Source organism: Oryctolagus cuniculus, chromosome 2 (genome assembly GCF_964237555.1).
Source record: "Oryctolagus cuniculus chromosome 2, mOryCun1.1, whole genome shotgun sequence".
NCBI lineage: Eukaryota > Metazoa > Chordata > Mammalia > Lagomorpha > Leporidae > Oryctolagus > Oryctolagus cuniculus.
In genome coordinates, this window is record NC_091433.1 from 33,664,306 (window position 1) to 33,678,630 (window position 14,325).

Below are 14,325 nucleotides of genomic sequence, written 5' to 3' on the forward strand. Positions count from 1 at the left end.
TCTGCTTACTTTTGCAATAAATGAATTGCAACATTGGGAAGAGCCATTTATAGCAAGAACAATATCCCTCATTTGAAGAGACATACAGTTGCAGAAAAATGATCTTTTAAATCTAAATAATTAAAAGCCATCTATCATTTAAAATCTAATTATTACATATTTTTACACATATACATACAAGGTACTTCAAAACATTCATGGAAAGTGGAATTAAAAGATGTTTAGTTTGGTGTAAACATTTTGAAATCCATGTGTACATGTATATGTATTAGGAACCTAGCTTAATCCTTTACATTCAATGAAGAGGTAGGGTCACACTTAGAGGGGAAGAGGTATCAGATGAAAATCTAAAAGGAAAGGATATGAAGGTGAAAGTCAGATATTGTATTAGGTACTGTACAAATATGTGGAGCTGATTTCCTATTGCAGAATGAAGTTTTCAAAGGGACACAGAAGAACGTGGCATGCCCACTCTCATTTGTGGATTTTTATTACCTAAATGGTGAAATGTGAAAGTGAATGTAGGACAGTCTTCCTATTAAAAAAAATAAAAGATTTATTTATTTCAAAGTCAGTTACATACAGAGAGAAAGACAGAGAGAACTTACATCCACAGAGTCACTCCCAGATGGCCGCAATGGCCATGCCTGAGCCAGACTGAAGCCAGGAGTTTCAGCCCGGTCTCCCACATAGGTGGCAGGGTCACAAGCACTTGGACCATCCTCTGGTGCTTTCCTCAGGTCATTAGCAAACAGTTGGATTGGAAGAGCAACCAGGAAACAAACTGGCAATCATATGGGATGCTGGTATTGCAGGTGGCAGCTTTATCTGCTATACCTCAACACTGATCCCCTATGTCAACTTCTATGTGTAACTCGGCAAGGACTATTATTTTAAGGACTTTAAGAAACGGGAAAATTTGGCTTAGGACTATTTTTAAGTTTACAAAAGGAGAAAATACAGCATTTTTCAAATGACCTTTGAGTCCAGTAATAAAAATAGTATCTATTATTTGAGTGCTTATACTGTGCCAGGCAGTGTCAGGGCAACTTTATAGGATTTATTGCATTTATTTTCACTCTAAGATGAAGAAATTGAAGCTTAGAAAAGGTAGGTGCTTTATACAAGATCATATAGCTAATAAATGAAGTACAGAGTTCAGTTTCTCATTCTGTAGCCCAAGCTAACATCATGGTACACAAAGGAACATATGTTTATGAATATGTGTACATATTCAGTACCCTGTAACAGAGCGCCAATCCAAGTCCTGGATACTCTGCTTTTTTTTTTTAATTGTTTTTTTTATTTTTTTATTTTTTGACAGGCAGAGTGGACAGTGAGAGAGAGAGACAGAGAGAAAGGTCTTCCTTTTTTGCCGTTAGTTCACCCTCCAATGGCTGCCTCAGCCCGCGCGCTGCAGCCGGCGCACCACGCTGATCCGAAGCCAGGAGCCAGGTACTTATCCTCGTCTCCCATGGGGTGCAGGGCCCAAGCACTTGGGCCATCCTCCACTGCACTCCCTGGCCACAGCAGAGAGCTGGCCTGGAAGAGAGGCAACCGGGACAGAATCTGGTGCCCCGACCGGGACTAGAACCTGGTATGCCGGCGCTGCAAGGCAGAGGATTAGCCTGGTGAGCCGCGGCGCTGGCCGAGACTCTGCTTCTGATCCAACATCCTGCTCATGTGCCTGAGAAAGCAGAAGATGGCCTAAATAGTTGGTCCCCTGTCACTCACGTGGGAGACCTGGATGGTATTTTAGACTCCTGGTTTTAGCCTGACCCAACCCTGGTCAATAAACTAATGGATGGAGATCCCTTTCCCACTGTCATTTTATCTTTCAAATTAATAAATAAATTAAAAAATCTATTTTCAATCGACTTTATAACATACAATTAACTCTACGTTAAGTAAAGAGTTCAAATAGTATGAAGAAGAAGAAAAAAACTGTTGCTCGAAAGTCAGTAAAAAAATAAGAGTGGGAATGAGAGGGAAGAGGAAGTTTGTAACTATAAAGCTGTATAATTCTACATACATTCCTAAGGAATTACTTCTAAGGGTACAGTTTAATAACTTGCCATAGTTTAAAAACTCTAAATCCCATTTGTGTGTTGTGTGTCCTTGGGCCCCTGCACCTGCGTGGGAGACCTGGAAGAAGCTCCTGCCTCTGGATCAACTCAGCGCTAGCCATTGCGGTCATCTGGGGAGTGAACCAGTGGATGGAAGACTTGTCTCTGTCTTTCCCTCTCTGTTAACTCTACTTCTCAAATAAATACAATCAATTTTTTAAATAAAAAGATTTCAAGGGTGTTTTTGGCACCAAAATAACCTTTTAATTCCATTTTCCACTACTTCAAGTAGCATTTACAATATTTAATTAGGATCTATTTGTTCTTGCAATTGCACCAAAATTAATCATTTTCCCATTTGCTGTGAAGATAAACATGGCTTAAAAGAACATGTATGGGGGCTGGCGCCGTGACACACTAGGTTAATCCTCCACCTGTGGTGCCCGCACCCCATATAGGCAACGGTTCTAGTACCGGTTGCTCCTCTTACAGTCCAGCTCTCTGCTGTGGCCTGGGAAAGCAGTGGAGGATGGCCCAAGTCCTTGGGCCCCTGGACCCATGTGGGACACCCAGAAGAAGCTCATGGCTCCTTGGCTTTGGATCAGCCCAGCTCTGCTATTGCAGCCACCTGGGGAGTGAACCAGTAGATGGAAGAGCTTTCTCTCTATAAATGTCTTACAAATAAATAAAAAATAAATATTTTCAAAAAAATCTTTTAAAAAGAGAGCTTATTACTATGCCTTTGCCATACACTGAGAATAAACAAAATTCAAATATTTCATTATCATCAATTTTGCTCTGATCATGACTGGTAATTCAAGGATACCTTTGGCTTATTCTGTGATAAAAATAACAAGGTTTCTGTCAATTTATCAAAAATAATTCCACATTCTTTGGAGTCAAGGATTTTATTATAAATCTTAATAGGCCCAGGAGTACTTGAAAGCATACATGAATGAATAAACCTTTGTCCTCTAACAAATTTTTAGGTAGAATGCATCACAAGTAAAATTCCTTAGTTATCTCAGTTGGTGCTCCTGGTTCCTAGTAAATAAGGACTTAAAGAAACAAGGATCATGAAAAATTGGTCTTTCAATTGCATTTGAAAATGAACAGAAAGGAGACGCATTGTTATAGCTTTGAAGAATGAAAAGGTATAGAAGTGGGAAAAATTATTTTTGCATTAGTAGAACCACATAGTCTCTTCTGTATACTATTGGAAGACTTTAACTCTCCTTCTCTGGACACACTGACATTTTTTTTTTTTTTTTTTTTTTGACAGGCAGAGTTAGACAGCGAGAGAGAGAGACAGAGAGAAAGGCGTTCCTTCTGTTGGTTCACCCCCCAAACGGCTGCTATGGCCAGTGCACTGCGCCGATCCGAAGCCAGGAGCCAGGCGCTTCCTCCTGGTTTCCCATGCAGGTGCAGGGCTCAAACACTTGGGCCATCCTCCACTGCCTTCCAGGGCCACAGCAGAGAGCTGGACTGGAAGAGGAGCAACTGGGACAGAATCCAGTGCCCCAACTGGGACTAGAACCTGGGGTGATGGCGCTGCAGGCGGAGGATTAGCCAAGTGAGCCATGGCGCTGGCCCACACTGACAATTTTATTCCTTTCATGGAACTAAGTCACTCCAGTCGTTCCATCACCTTACTACAGGGTAAATTTCTGGAGGGAAGATACCGATCTTACAAGTTTCTGGTATTATGGCTTTCAAAGTGTTTTTCAAAGAGTACAAAGTCAACAAATAACTCATTTGGTTGCAGCAAATATGGATACTAACTGTAAAAATTAAACCATAGTAATTATGACAAAGTTACCAGAAAAGTTTATAGTCTTTAGAAGCAAAGAAAACATATTAACATTAGGTAAATAATTCCTGTGTAAACTCTAACAAAATTTTTGAGCTAGGAAAATTAGGAAGGAAAAATCTTACCTGATCCTCTTTTGCTCTGTCAGGTCACCCTCACTAACCAACATTGCTGATAATAACCGAAGAGTTGAATTGGCAGATTTAGACTGGTTGTTTTTCATACCCAACAGCCACCTTACTAGAAGTTTAATTGCCTGTACCTATAAAATATTAACATGCTAAAAAAGAAAGCAACTCAAAATTCCAACTCAAGGGAAGCATATATTAATCAGATTAATAATTATGGTCAAATAACCTTGTCACCAGACATGAGACATGTTTTATTAAATGTGTCCATGAGATCACAGTATTAACAAGAACTACTATTTATTCTGTTTTTAAATCTGTACCAATACTACTCTTTCTACAGCTATGCATGTATTAACTTCTTTACCTCCCAAACAACCTTAAGAGAAAAATTCTATTTTCCAACAGAAAAGGCACCTAATGATATGTTATGACAGACTTAAGGACTGACTCTAGAACTCAGCTTTTCACTCACATACATTTATCCAAAATTTTTAATTACTTGGTAATATTTTAAAAATAATTAAACTATAGATTATTTTGATCAAAATAACTATTTAGATAGGATTTCACTATTACTGAAAAACTACTCTGAAGAAATCAAGTTTGGTTAAGTCTCTCTGAACATTATGACTCCACCCCACACACAAAAAATAAGTTTCCATCATTATTTGCAGTCACAATTACTTGGAGTTGTCCACTCAAAGCACCATTACCAATATATGTGAAAAAATTAACAAAAGGTTAGGTATTTTTTTACTATATGCACTGGCAACACAGAAAATAATTTGATAGACTATATGATGACCATGAAATAGAAAAATTCATTAATGATGATGTTACAAATCCTATTTTAAATCCCAAACCCATGACTTAAAAATTAGCTTTATTTAGGATTAACTTACATCTAACAAAAGTCATCAATTTGGTGAAAACCATCTGTCTTTGCCAAGTTAATATTCATATGCTTGCAGACAGTAGTGGTGAAGTTAGACTTGAGATGCCTCTGGGCACCAGCAATACTCTACAATCTCTGTATAAAACAGCCTCATTGAGATTGTTTTAGCTGGCAGAAGACAATGACATATATAAGAAACAATGATGACTACAATTACTTTGAGAACCAAACAACTTCTTACTATAGATTTTAAAATAAAGCACCTCATTTAAAAGTACTTATTAACTGTTAGGTTAATAAAAAGGATACCTGTAGTGTTTGTTTTTCAATACAAATGTTAACAGGATCTATGTGAATTTACCTTTGCTAGTACTTCAGGGGAAACCTCTTCATCTGGAGACCATAATTTACCATTCTTCTCACCTGTTGACTACAGACAAATGAAGAAACTTAGCTTCTAGAAACAAAAAAATTTTAGGTTTTTCCTCATAAATTTTTTTTAAAAAATTACTGTAAACATTTTCTTTAAATTTAAGGTAGCTATTAGAAGTTTTCTAATTATTCTGGAAACTTTATTTGTTTGATAGGCAGAATGACAGGGAGAGAAATATTTCATTTGCTGGTTCACTCTCCAAATGGCCACCATAGCTGGGACTGGGGCAGGCTGAAGCCAGGAACCAGGAAGGAACTTCATCTGGGTTTTGTGGATGTGTGGCAAGGACCTAAATACTTGGGTATCTTCTACTACCTTCCCAAGTGCATTAGCAGAGAGCTGGATTAGAACTGAAACAGCTGGGACTCAAGCCAGTATTCCAATATGGGATGCCAGTGTTAGAAGCAGAGGCTAAACCCACTGTGTTACAACAGTGGCCCATGCTCAGTTTTACATACTGAGCAATGTAGGCTCTGGAAAATCTATGGGAAAGTCATCAAGTAGAGCTTAGAAAAGAACAAAGAAGACTCAGACTTCACAATTTCAAAACTTACTATAACCAAAGTAATCAATACAGTATGACTCACACAAAGATAGACACATAAACCAGAAGAATAAAATGAAGAATCCAGAAAACCCTTGCATTTATGGCCAACTGAATTTTGACAAGTGATTTTGCTAAGACCAATCTCTGGGGAAAGAAAAGTCTTGAGATTTTCAAGAAAAGCACCTTTTAAGGAAAGCAAATGGTGCTAAAAAACTGGATATACAAAAGCAAAAGCTAGGGACTGGTGCTGCTGGGTAGTGGGTCTAGCTGCCGCCTGTAGTGTCGGCATCTCATATGGGTGCTGGTTAGAGTCCCAGCTATTCCACTTCCAATCCAGCTCTCTACTATGGCCTGGAAAACCAGTAGAAGATGGCCCAAGTGCTTGGGACCCTGCAACCACATGGGAGACCTGGAATAATCTTCTGGTTCCTGGCTTCAGATCAGCCCAGCTCCAGCTGTTATGGCCATTTGGAGACTCAATCAGCGGATGGAAGACCTCTCTCTCTCTGTAACTCTACCTCTCAATATAAATAAATATATAATATTATATTATATAAATAATATTATAGAATATAATATAAATATATAATATATAATATATAATATAAATAAATCTTTAAAAAAAACACAAAAGCTAGACCATTAAATATACAAACAAATAAAAATGGATCAAAGATATTGATTTAATAGCTAAAACTACCAAAGTCTTAAAGTGACATAGGAGAAAATCTTCTTCTTTTTTTTTTTTTTTTTTTTTTGACAGGCAGAGTGGACAGTGAGAGAGAGACAGAGAGAAAGGTCTTCCTTTGCCGTTGGTTCACCCTCCAATGGCCGCCGCGGCCGGCACGCTGCGGCCGGCGCACCGCGCTGATCCGATGGCAGGAGCCAGGAGCCAGGTGCTTTTCCTGGTCTCCCATGGGGTGCAGGGCCCAAGCACCTGGGCCATCCTCCACTGCACTCCCGGGCCACAGCAGAGGGCTGGCCTGGAAGAGGGGCAACCGGGACAGAATCCGGTGCCCCAACCGGGACTAGAACCCGGTGTGCCGGCGCCGCTAGGCGGAGGATTAGCCTAGTGAGCCGCGGCGCCGGCCGGAGAAAATCTTCTTAATCATAAATTTAGCAAACATCTGGCAAAGGTTTAATGTATAGGATACATTGAGAAAAAAAAAAAAAAAAGAAGAAAGACTCTTAGAACAGAAATACAAACAACCCAATCAAAAGTGGGTAAAAGACATGAATAGGCAGTTCTCCAAAGATACACAGACTGCCAATAACACATGAAAAAGTTCCTCAAGGGATTGATATATAGTGTAGCAATTAAAATGCCATTTAGGATGTTTATGTACAGGGCTGGTGCTGTTTCATAGTAGGTTAAACCTCTGCCTGTGGAGCCAGCATCCCATATAGGTGTCAGTTCAAGCCCTGGCTGCTCCACTTCTGATCCAGATCCCTGATGATGTGCCTGGGAAAGCAATGGAAGAGTGCTTGGGTCCCTGCACCATGTGGGAGATCCAGAAAAAACTCCCGACTCCTGGCTTTGGCCTGGTCCAGCCCTGGCCTTTAAGAGCTATTTAGGGAGTGAACCAGCAGATGAAGACCTCTCTCTTTGTCTCTCCCTCTGTCTGTAACTCTGCCTCTCAAATAAATAAATGAATCTTTAAAAAAAAAAAAAAAAAAAAAAAGGTATCTCCATAAAACTAAAATGTAGAACAAAGGGTTGCCATAGGGGAGAATGGGGAGCTACTGCTAAAGAGGTACAGAGTGAGTGATTTTTCAAAGGTCAGAATAATCCATCTCATGTTCTCATTTTTTTTCCTTTTTAAATGTTAAGTAAATAATGGGGACCATTGGGTACTAGTTCAAGGCCTGGCTTCTCCACTTCTGATCTAGCTCCCTGCTAATGTGCAGTGAGGACGGCCCAAATCCTTGGACCCCTCTACCCACATGGAAGATCCAGAGGAGGCTCTTGACACCTGGCTTCTGCCTGGCCCAGCCCTGGTGGTTGTGGCCATTTGGGGAGTGAACCAGCAGATGGGGGAATCTGTTTCTTCTTCTCTCTGTGTAGCTTTGACTTTCAAATAAATAAATCTTAATAAAAAAAAAAAAGTTAAGTAATGGCTATCCTGAAATCAAAAGGCATATGAAATTTTGTAAATAATGAGGGCCAAAATGCAAAGGAAAAGATAATCATATCTACAGAGAAAAACAAAAATGGTGTTTTCATGATAAAGGTATAAGCAGTTTTATCGCATGATTCTAAATTTAATTAAATGAGAAACTTACCCTGTCATTCATTAGCAGATCTTTCACAATAAAATTTGCTACTACGGATTTCATTGGGGAAGCAAACTGATCTGGTGCTAACATAGAAATGTGGCCCAAGGAAACTAACGGAGTTATAAGTTGTTCTGGTACATCAGCATTCAGACTCCTACTGAGTGGCTATAAAAACAAAACAGAACAAAATTATCAAATTGGTTTATAATTATCTACGTGTTCTATGGCTACAGTAACTTTTCCTGAGTCCTTCTGAATTTATGGTTTCTAAACCAGTCTGTTTTAATGGTGTGATCATAACTAATTTTAACTATGTTAGACACTGGTTCTTAAAACACCATATTGGAAATTAAGATTGACAACTACAAGGAAGAAATCAATCCCAAGAAAAAGACAGAAGTTAAAACAAAAATTTATCTGCTTCATCAAATTAGCATTATTTTCAACCCATCAACACCACATGTGACAGGTCGGTAAACTTCCTGTCCTGTAGGAACTTTTTAATTTATCTTGAATCATAAAAAATTAAGAGTCTGTTGGGTTCTGCCTACACTATTTCCAATTTAAGATAACAGAAATATCTTTCAAGTGGCATATTTAGGCCATGAATAAGGTAAAAGAAGAGAAACAAGATTAATTTTCCAGTAGGGTCATTAGGTACTTTAAATGAAATAGCTCAAAGTCATCCAATACTTCAAGGATAAAGGGACTATTAAGCCAATAGCACTAAAATGAAGTGAAGTATTCTAACACAAACACACAAAACATCTTTCAATGTGAAGTATTTGCACAATATAACCTGTTCTATAGACTAGGAGTATAGTGCTGAATAAAACAGTTAGAATCCCTGCTCCCAAGAATTTTATATTCTAGGGTAGGAATACATAAAAAGAGCTAAGAAAAAAACTTAGCTTCCACTTTATCAAACCACAAAGCTTTAAAAATAATAAAGACCAACATAAACACAAAACCTATGTACTATATATACCTCAAAAATCTGCGCAAGCTGGACTTCTTTATTTGTGAATATGGCATGTATACAGTGCACAGCCTGTTTTGCTTGGTGTGGAGTACCCCTCTTTGCTTTTTGATGTAAGATGGGTATTAAGGTCCTGCAAAAAATAACATCATAGTTTTTTTTCTTTTTGTGAAGCCAAAAGTATTCTTTTGCTTGTCTCTTGTTCCCTTTTGGGATATATATTGGCAGGGGACCTCTACCTCTTTTCCCCCAAATACAAAATTAAGAATGATGATACTTTACAAAAAAAAAGCTACATCAGGAGACAATTTTCACTTTAAAACTCTGCCTGGGGCACTGGTATCCCATATGGGCATCGGTTTGAGTCCTGGCTACTCCACTTCAAATCCAGCTCCCTGCGTATAGCCTGGGAAAGCAGAAGATGGCGCAAGTGCTTAGACCCTTGTACCTACATGGGAGACCCAGAGGAAGCTCCTGGCTCCTGGCTTCGGATCAGTCCAGCTCCATCTTTTGCAGCCTTTTGGGGAGTGAACCAGTGGATCAAAGACCTTTTTCTCTAACTCTACCTCCCAAATAAATAAATTAGATCTTAAAAAAAGACACATCCAGTCTTAAAGAATTAAATGTTGGTATTATACAAAAACACTAGGTAGAACAAAACCACATAAACCTATAAAAATAGGAATACACATCAAAAGCATGATATTCATAATATTATACATATTAATGTTAATATTGATATTTCTTTAGTTCTGGCTTTTTTATAGTCAATATATAAGCATTTTTATGATCAGAAGAAAATTTATAAAGTAAAATTAAAAATTCTGAAGATATATTGTTATACACTTAATTTGAAAATATCCTGTTTTATAGATGATAAACAAGGGACCAGTGCTGTAGTGTTGTAGGTAAAACCTCCACCCATGATGCCAACATTCCATATGGATGCCAGTTTGTGTCCCAGGAGCTTTATTTCCAATCCAGCTCCAGGAAATGGCCTAGGAAAGCAGAGGAAGATGGCCTGGTTCCCTGGGCCACTGCACCCACGTGGAAGCCCTGGAAGAAGCTCCTGGCTCCTAGCTGTGGCCTGGGACAGCCCCAGTCATTGCAGCCATTCAGAGAGTGAACCAGCAGATGGAAGATTTCTCTCTCTCCCTTAACTGACTTTCAAATAAGTAAATAAATAAATAATCTTTAAGAATAAAGTTACTTTTGTCCTTTAAAAAAATAAATAAATAAATAAAGACTGACAATCCCACAAGACTATCAGGGTTGTTACCGAAATCTTCATTGTGCGTCTCAGTGATTACCTAATTCCCTATCAGTCTTAAGAACAAAAGCTGTGTCCAAAGTTAATTCTCCTTCCTTCACTTTAAAAAATGTACAAGTTTTCCCAACTTGAAAAATTCTGCAGGTGCCAACATGTGTCATAGTACATAAAGTTGCCGATTGCAACATTGGCATCCCATATGGGTGTTGGATTGTGTCCTAGCTGGTCCACTTCTGATCCAACTCTCTGCTAATGGCCTGAAAAACACATAAGATGGTCCAAGTACTTGGACTCCTGCCATTCTGTGGGAGACATGAATGAAGCTCCTGGCTCCAGACTTTTTTTCTAACTCTTCCAATCTTTAACCAAAAAAAATTCACCAGTAATGTTAACCTATCATGTCAGTGATCTTTATATAATGTACATGATGATACAAAGATCATCATCTCTAGACTATAAACTCCTTGAGTGCAGGGACTGTGGTAACTCTTGTATTATCTACCACAGTGCTAAGAATAAGGAAAACATGCAATTTATATGTAATGATTTCACAAATTAAACTATTAGCTCAAAAATGTAATTAACAGTTCAGAAGTACACTTATCCTGTGAGGAAAAACTACTTTGTATTTAGCTATACTCTGAACACCTGATTCAATAGCTGTCAACAATATGTCTTCTTTCCAAGGATAAATTTTACCATAGGCAGCCTCTTTAAGATGCCAAAGTGAAAATTTCAAAGTGTACTTCATTCTTACTTGGACAGGGGAACTGATCTAGAGGGAGAGATCAAAGTAACAGAAGCATCACTGCCAACAACAATGCAACAAAGAAATAGTCTATTAAGCTCACTATTTGACTGACCCATTCTTTAGCTGGGTAAAGAAGGGGCAGCTACTGAATTTATAGCAGAGTTGAGGAGAAAAATGGGCATACATAGAATACAAATATCTAAGGACACTTCAAAAAGTTCATGCAAGCTGGACAAATGTTGGTGCCAAAATTTTGAAATCCACTCATAGTTCTTTTTCTAAGATTTATTTATTATTTACTTGAAAAGCAGAGAGTTACAGAGAGGCAGATACAGAGGCAAAGAGAGAGTGAAAGAGGTCTTCCATCTGCTGGTTCACTCTCTGATGGCTGTAACAGTCGGAGCTGGGCCAATCTGAAGGTAGGAGCTGGGAGCGTCTTCCAGGTCTCCCACACAAGTATAGGGGACCAAACACTTAGGCCATCTTCTACTGTTTTCCCATGCCATATCAGAGAGCTGGATTGGCAGTGGAGCAGCCAGGACATGAACAGCAGCCCATATGGGATGCTGACATTGTATGCAGTGGCTTTATCCACTAAGCTACAGTGCTAGCCCCCACCCATGGTTTTCTTTTATAATACACATTTTTGTATGAAGGTTTTGAAGATCCTCCAAATATATATATATACACAAAAAGTTTTGCACCAAAATATTAGCAATAATTATGCATATTTATGGACTACAGTGTATTATCTCAATACATGTATACCATGTGTACTGATCTAAAGAGGGTAATCAACATTTCCCCATCTTTGACATTATTTTATGGTTGAAGGTTTACAAACTACACATATGTTTAATTCCATTTTTCATGAACCTTTTGAAGTACACATGTACTAATCAAAAATAAAATACTAAATTTTTAAATAACTTAATTTTTAAAAAAGATTCATTTTTATTTATTTGAAAGGCAGAGTTACAGAGAGACACAGAGATCTTCCATCTGTTGGTTTACTCCCCAAATGGCTGCAATGGCTGGAGATTTGCCAGGCCAAAACTAAGAGCATGGAGCTTCTGCCAAGTCTCCCATATGTGAGTACAGGAGCCCAAGCACTTAGGCCATCTTCTGCTGCTTTCTCTGGCCATTATCAAGGAGATGGATTGGAAGTGGTGGAGCTGGGACTCAAACTGGCATCCATGTTGCAGGTGGTGGCTTTACCCTCTAGGCCACAACACCAACCATGCCTATTAATGGTTCCAAAATAATTTTGTTATAAACAGTTATACTTTATTTTTCTACCTGCATTCAATAGTCAAGGGAGCACTGAAGCAGAGGACAAAAGAAAAAAAAAGATACAGAAAAGTTCCATCTAAATGAAACTTGATTTTCTCTCCTTAGAACAGACACAAACTTTTTTTGTTTAGCATGAGAAAAAATATACTCACGATCGTATCTGGGGAAGATCTGTTTCTATTTTGTGGCCTGTATTTCTAAAAATTTGTATAGCAGCTTCTGCTACCTTATCATCCTCCATTCTCAGGCACTGTAACAAGGACTCATATGTCTCTGCAGAGTGGAACGAGGTAGGATGTGTGAAAGACAGAACCTGGAGGGATAGATAAAGCTTTAAGTGTAGACAATGATTTTAATCTACTTTAAAAAATTATTTCCTATAAAAAAAAACAAGTTAAAATTCTAAGGTACATATGCTAGCTACACAAAATAGAAATTACATTACCTTTACTTTGCAGTTAGTTAAAGCTAATGAGATACTAACAGAAAAACTATGTGTTAGCTTCCAGTTACTTCCTTCTGACGCCTGAGATGCCCTGTTTTCTTCTTTTCTGCTTATTCTGATATTTGGAATGTAAAAAATGTTGCTCATTTTTTATGGAATGATATTCCAATTTTATAATGATCAGCTTATAAATGTATTTTGTTTATGTGCAGGAATGTCTAGTGAAAATTAAAGATCCATACTTAATAACTCAATATTTGTGAGATATACAGAAAATGCTAATTCAGGCATTATTTGACCAGATGATAATCTATTTTAAAATGTTAAGTGAAATGGATCACAAAAAGTTTGTTCGTCATATGTAGAAACAATCCATTAACGTAAACTTCCAATTAGGATTGCAAATATATTCCCGTTTATTATGACTTCAGCCCCACCCTGTCCTTAAGGAATTTGTAGCAAGTTATATATGACATGCTTATAAAATTTTCTTGCTATAAAGTAGAAAATAATTTATTGTAATATCAGGAAAAAGGGTTAATAGTGAAAAGGCAGAGTGTGGAAGCAACAAAGCAAGCAGTCTTTGTTAACTTCATCAGTAAGCATTTATTTAAAGTGTCATGTAGCACAAAGATGGTCTCATTTAGTAAGCTTTGGATGAGTTATAAGCTTTTAATTATTTACAGACAAACTGAGAATTTGAAAACCAAAATCAAAAGCAACTCATTGAAAAATGTTTGCCTTAATGATGATTTAACTTTTAAACTATGAAAATATAGCCCAAATATTAAAAATATAATTAAAATCTTATTCATGAGGCATATAGATTGTTTCAATGAAATAATATATGACCATCTCAGTACAATGATATTACTTTCTTTCCTACTGAATTACCTTTTCTCGCTTAGTTTGTGTTGCAGGGTCCTCAAAATCTCTTCCAACTTCTTACTCTCTCTACTCAATCCAATGAAAGTTTTATCAAGTGTTATAGGTTGAAAGCCAGACTGAAAACCTCAACACTATGTCTCTGCCTCACAATATGGAACCAGACTTTTGTCTATTGCTCCCCAAAGCAATCTTTTTCTTCATTCAGACTAGTATTCCAAGATTCCCCAAGGATGCAAACAATTATTCCCTTTAATGATATTATGCTTCCTGTAAATCTAGTTACATGGTGTCCAGAAAATTTTGAGTCACCTGGCTCAGTTGCTCAAATTGTTGAATTATTTGGCATATATTATGATTATCAGTTATTTAAAAATTCCTGGGGTTGGGGTTGGTGCTGTGGCGTGGCGGGTAAAGCCGCTACCTGCAGTGCCAGCATCCCATATGGGGGCCAGTTCGTGTCCTGGCTGTGCCACTTCCAATCCAGGTCTCTGCTTTGGCCTGAGAAAGCAGTACAAGATGGTCCAAGTCCTTGGGCCCCTG

The 14,325-nt window shown here is 38.0% G+C and overlaps 1 protein-coding gene across 4 annotated transcripts in view; it reads right to left on the bottom strand.

The window, feature by feature from the left end:
• PDS5A (PDS5 cohesin associated factor A) overlaps positions 1 to 14,325 on the bottom strand; it is a 135,528-nt gene that overhangs the window by 34,737 nt on the left and 86,466 nt on the right. For all 4 annotated transcript variants that reach the window (XM_008275183.4, XM_070068127.1, XM_008275201.4 and 1 more), the window contains 5 exons: positions 12,605 to 12,765; positions 9,148 to 9,271; positions 8,166 to 8,324; positions 5,264 to 5,332; positions 4,002 to 4,138 (listed from right to left, as the gene is read on the bottom strand). In XM_008275183.4, coding sequence (XP_008273405.1) covers positions 4,002 to 4,138; positions 5,264 to 5,332; positions 8,166 to 8,324; positions 9,148 to 9,271; positions 12,605 to 12,765 — 650 coding nt within the window. The remainder of the gene's footprint in view (positions 1 to 4,001; positions 4,139 to 5,263; positions 5,333 to 8,165; positions 8,325 to 9,147; positions 9,272 to 12,604; positions 12,766 to 14,325) is intronic.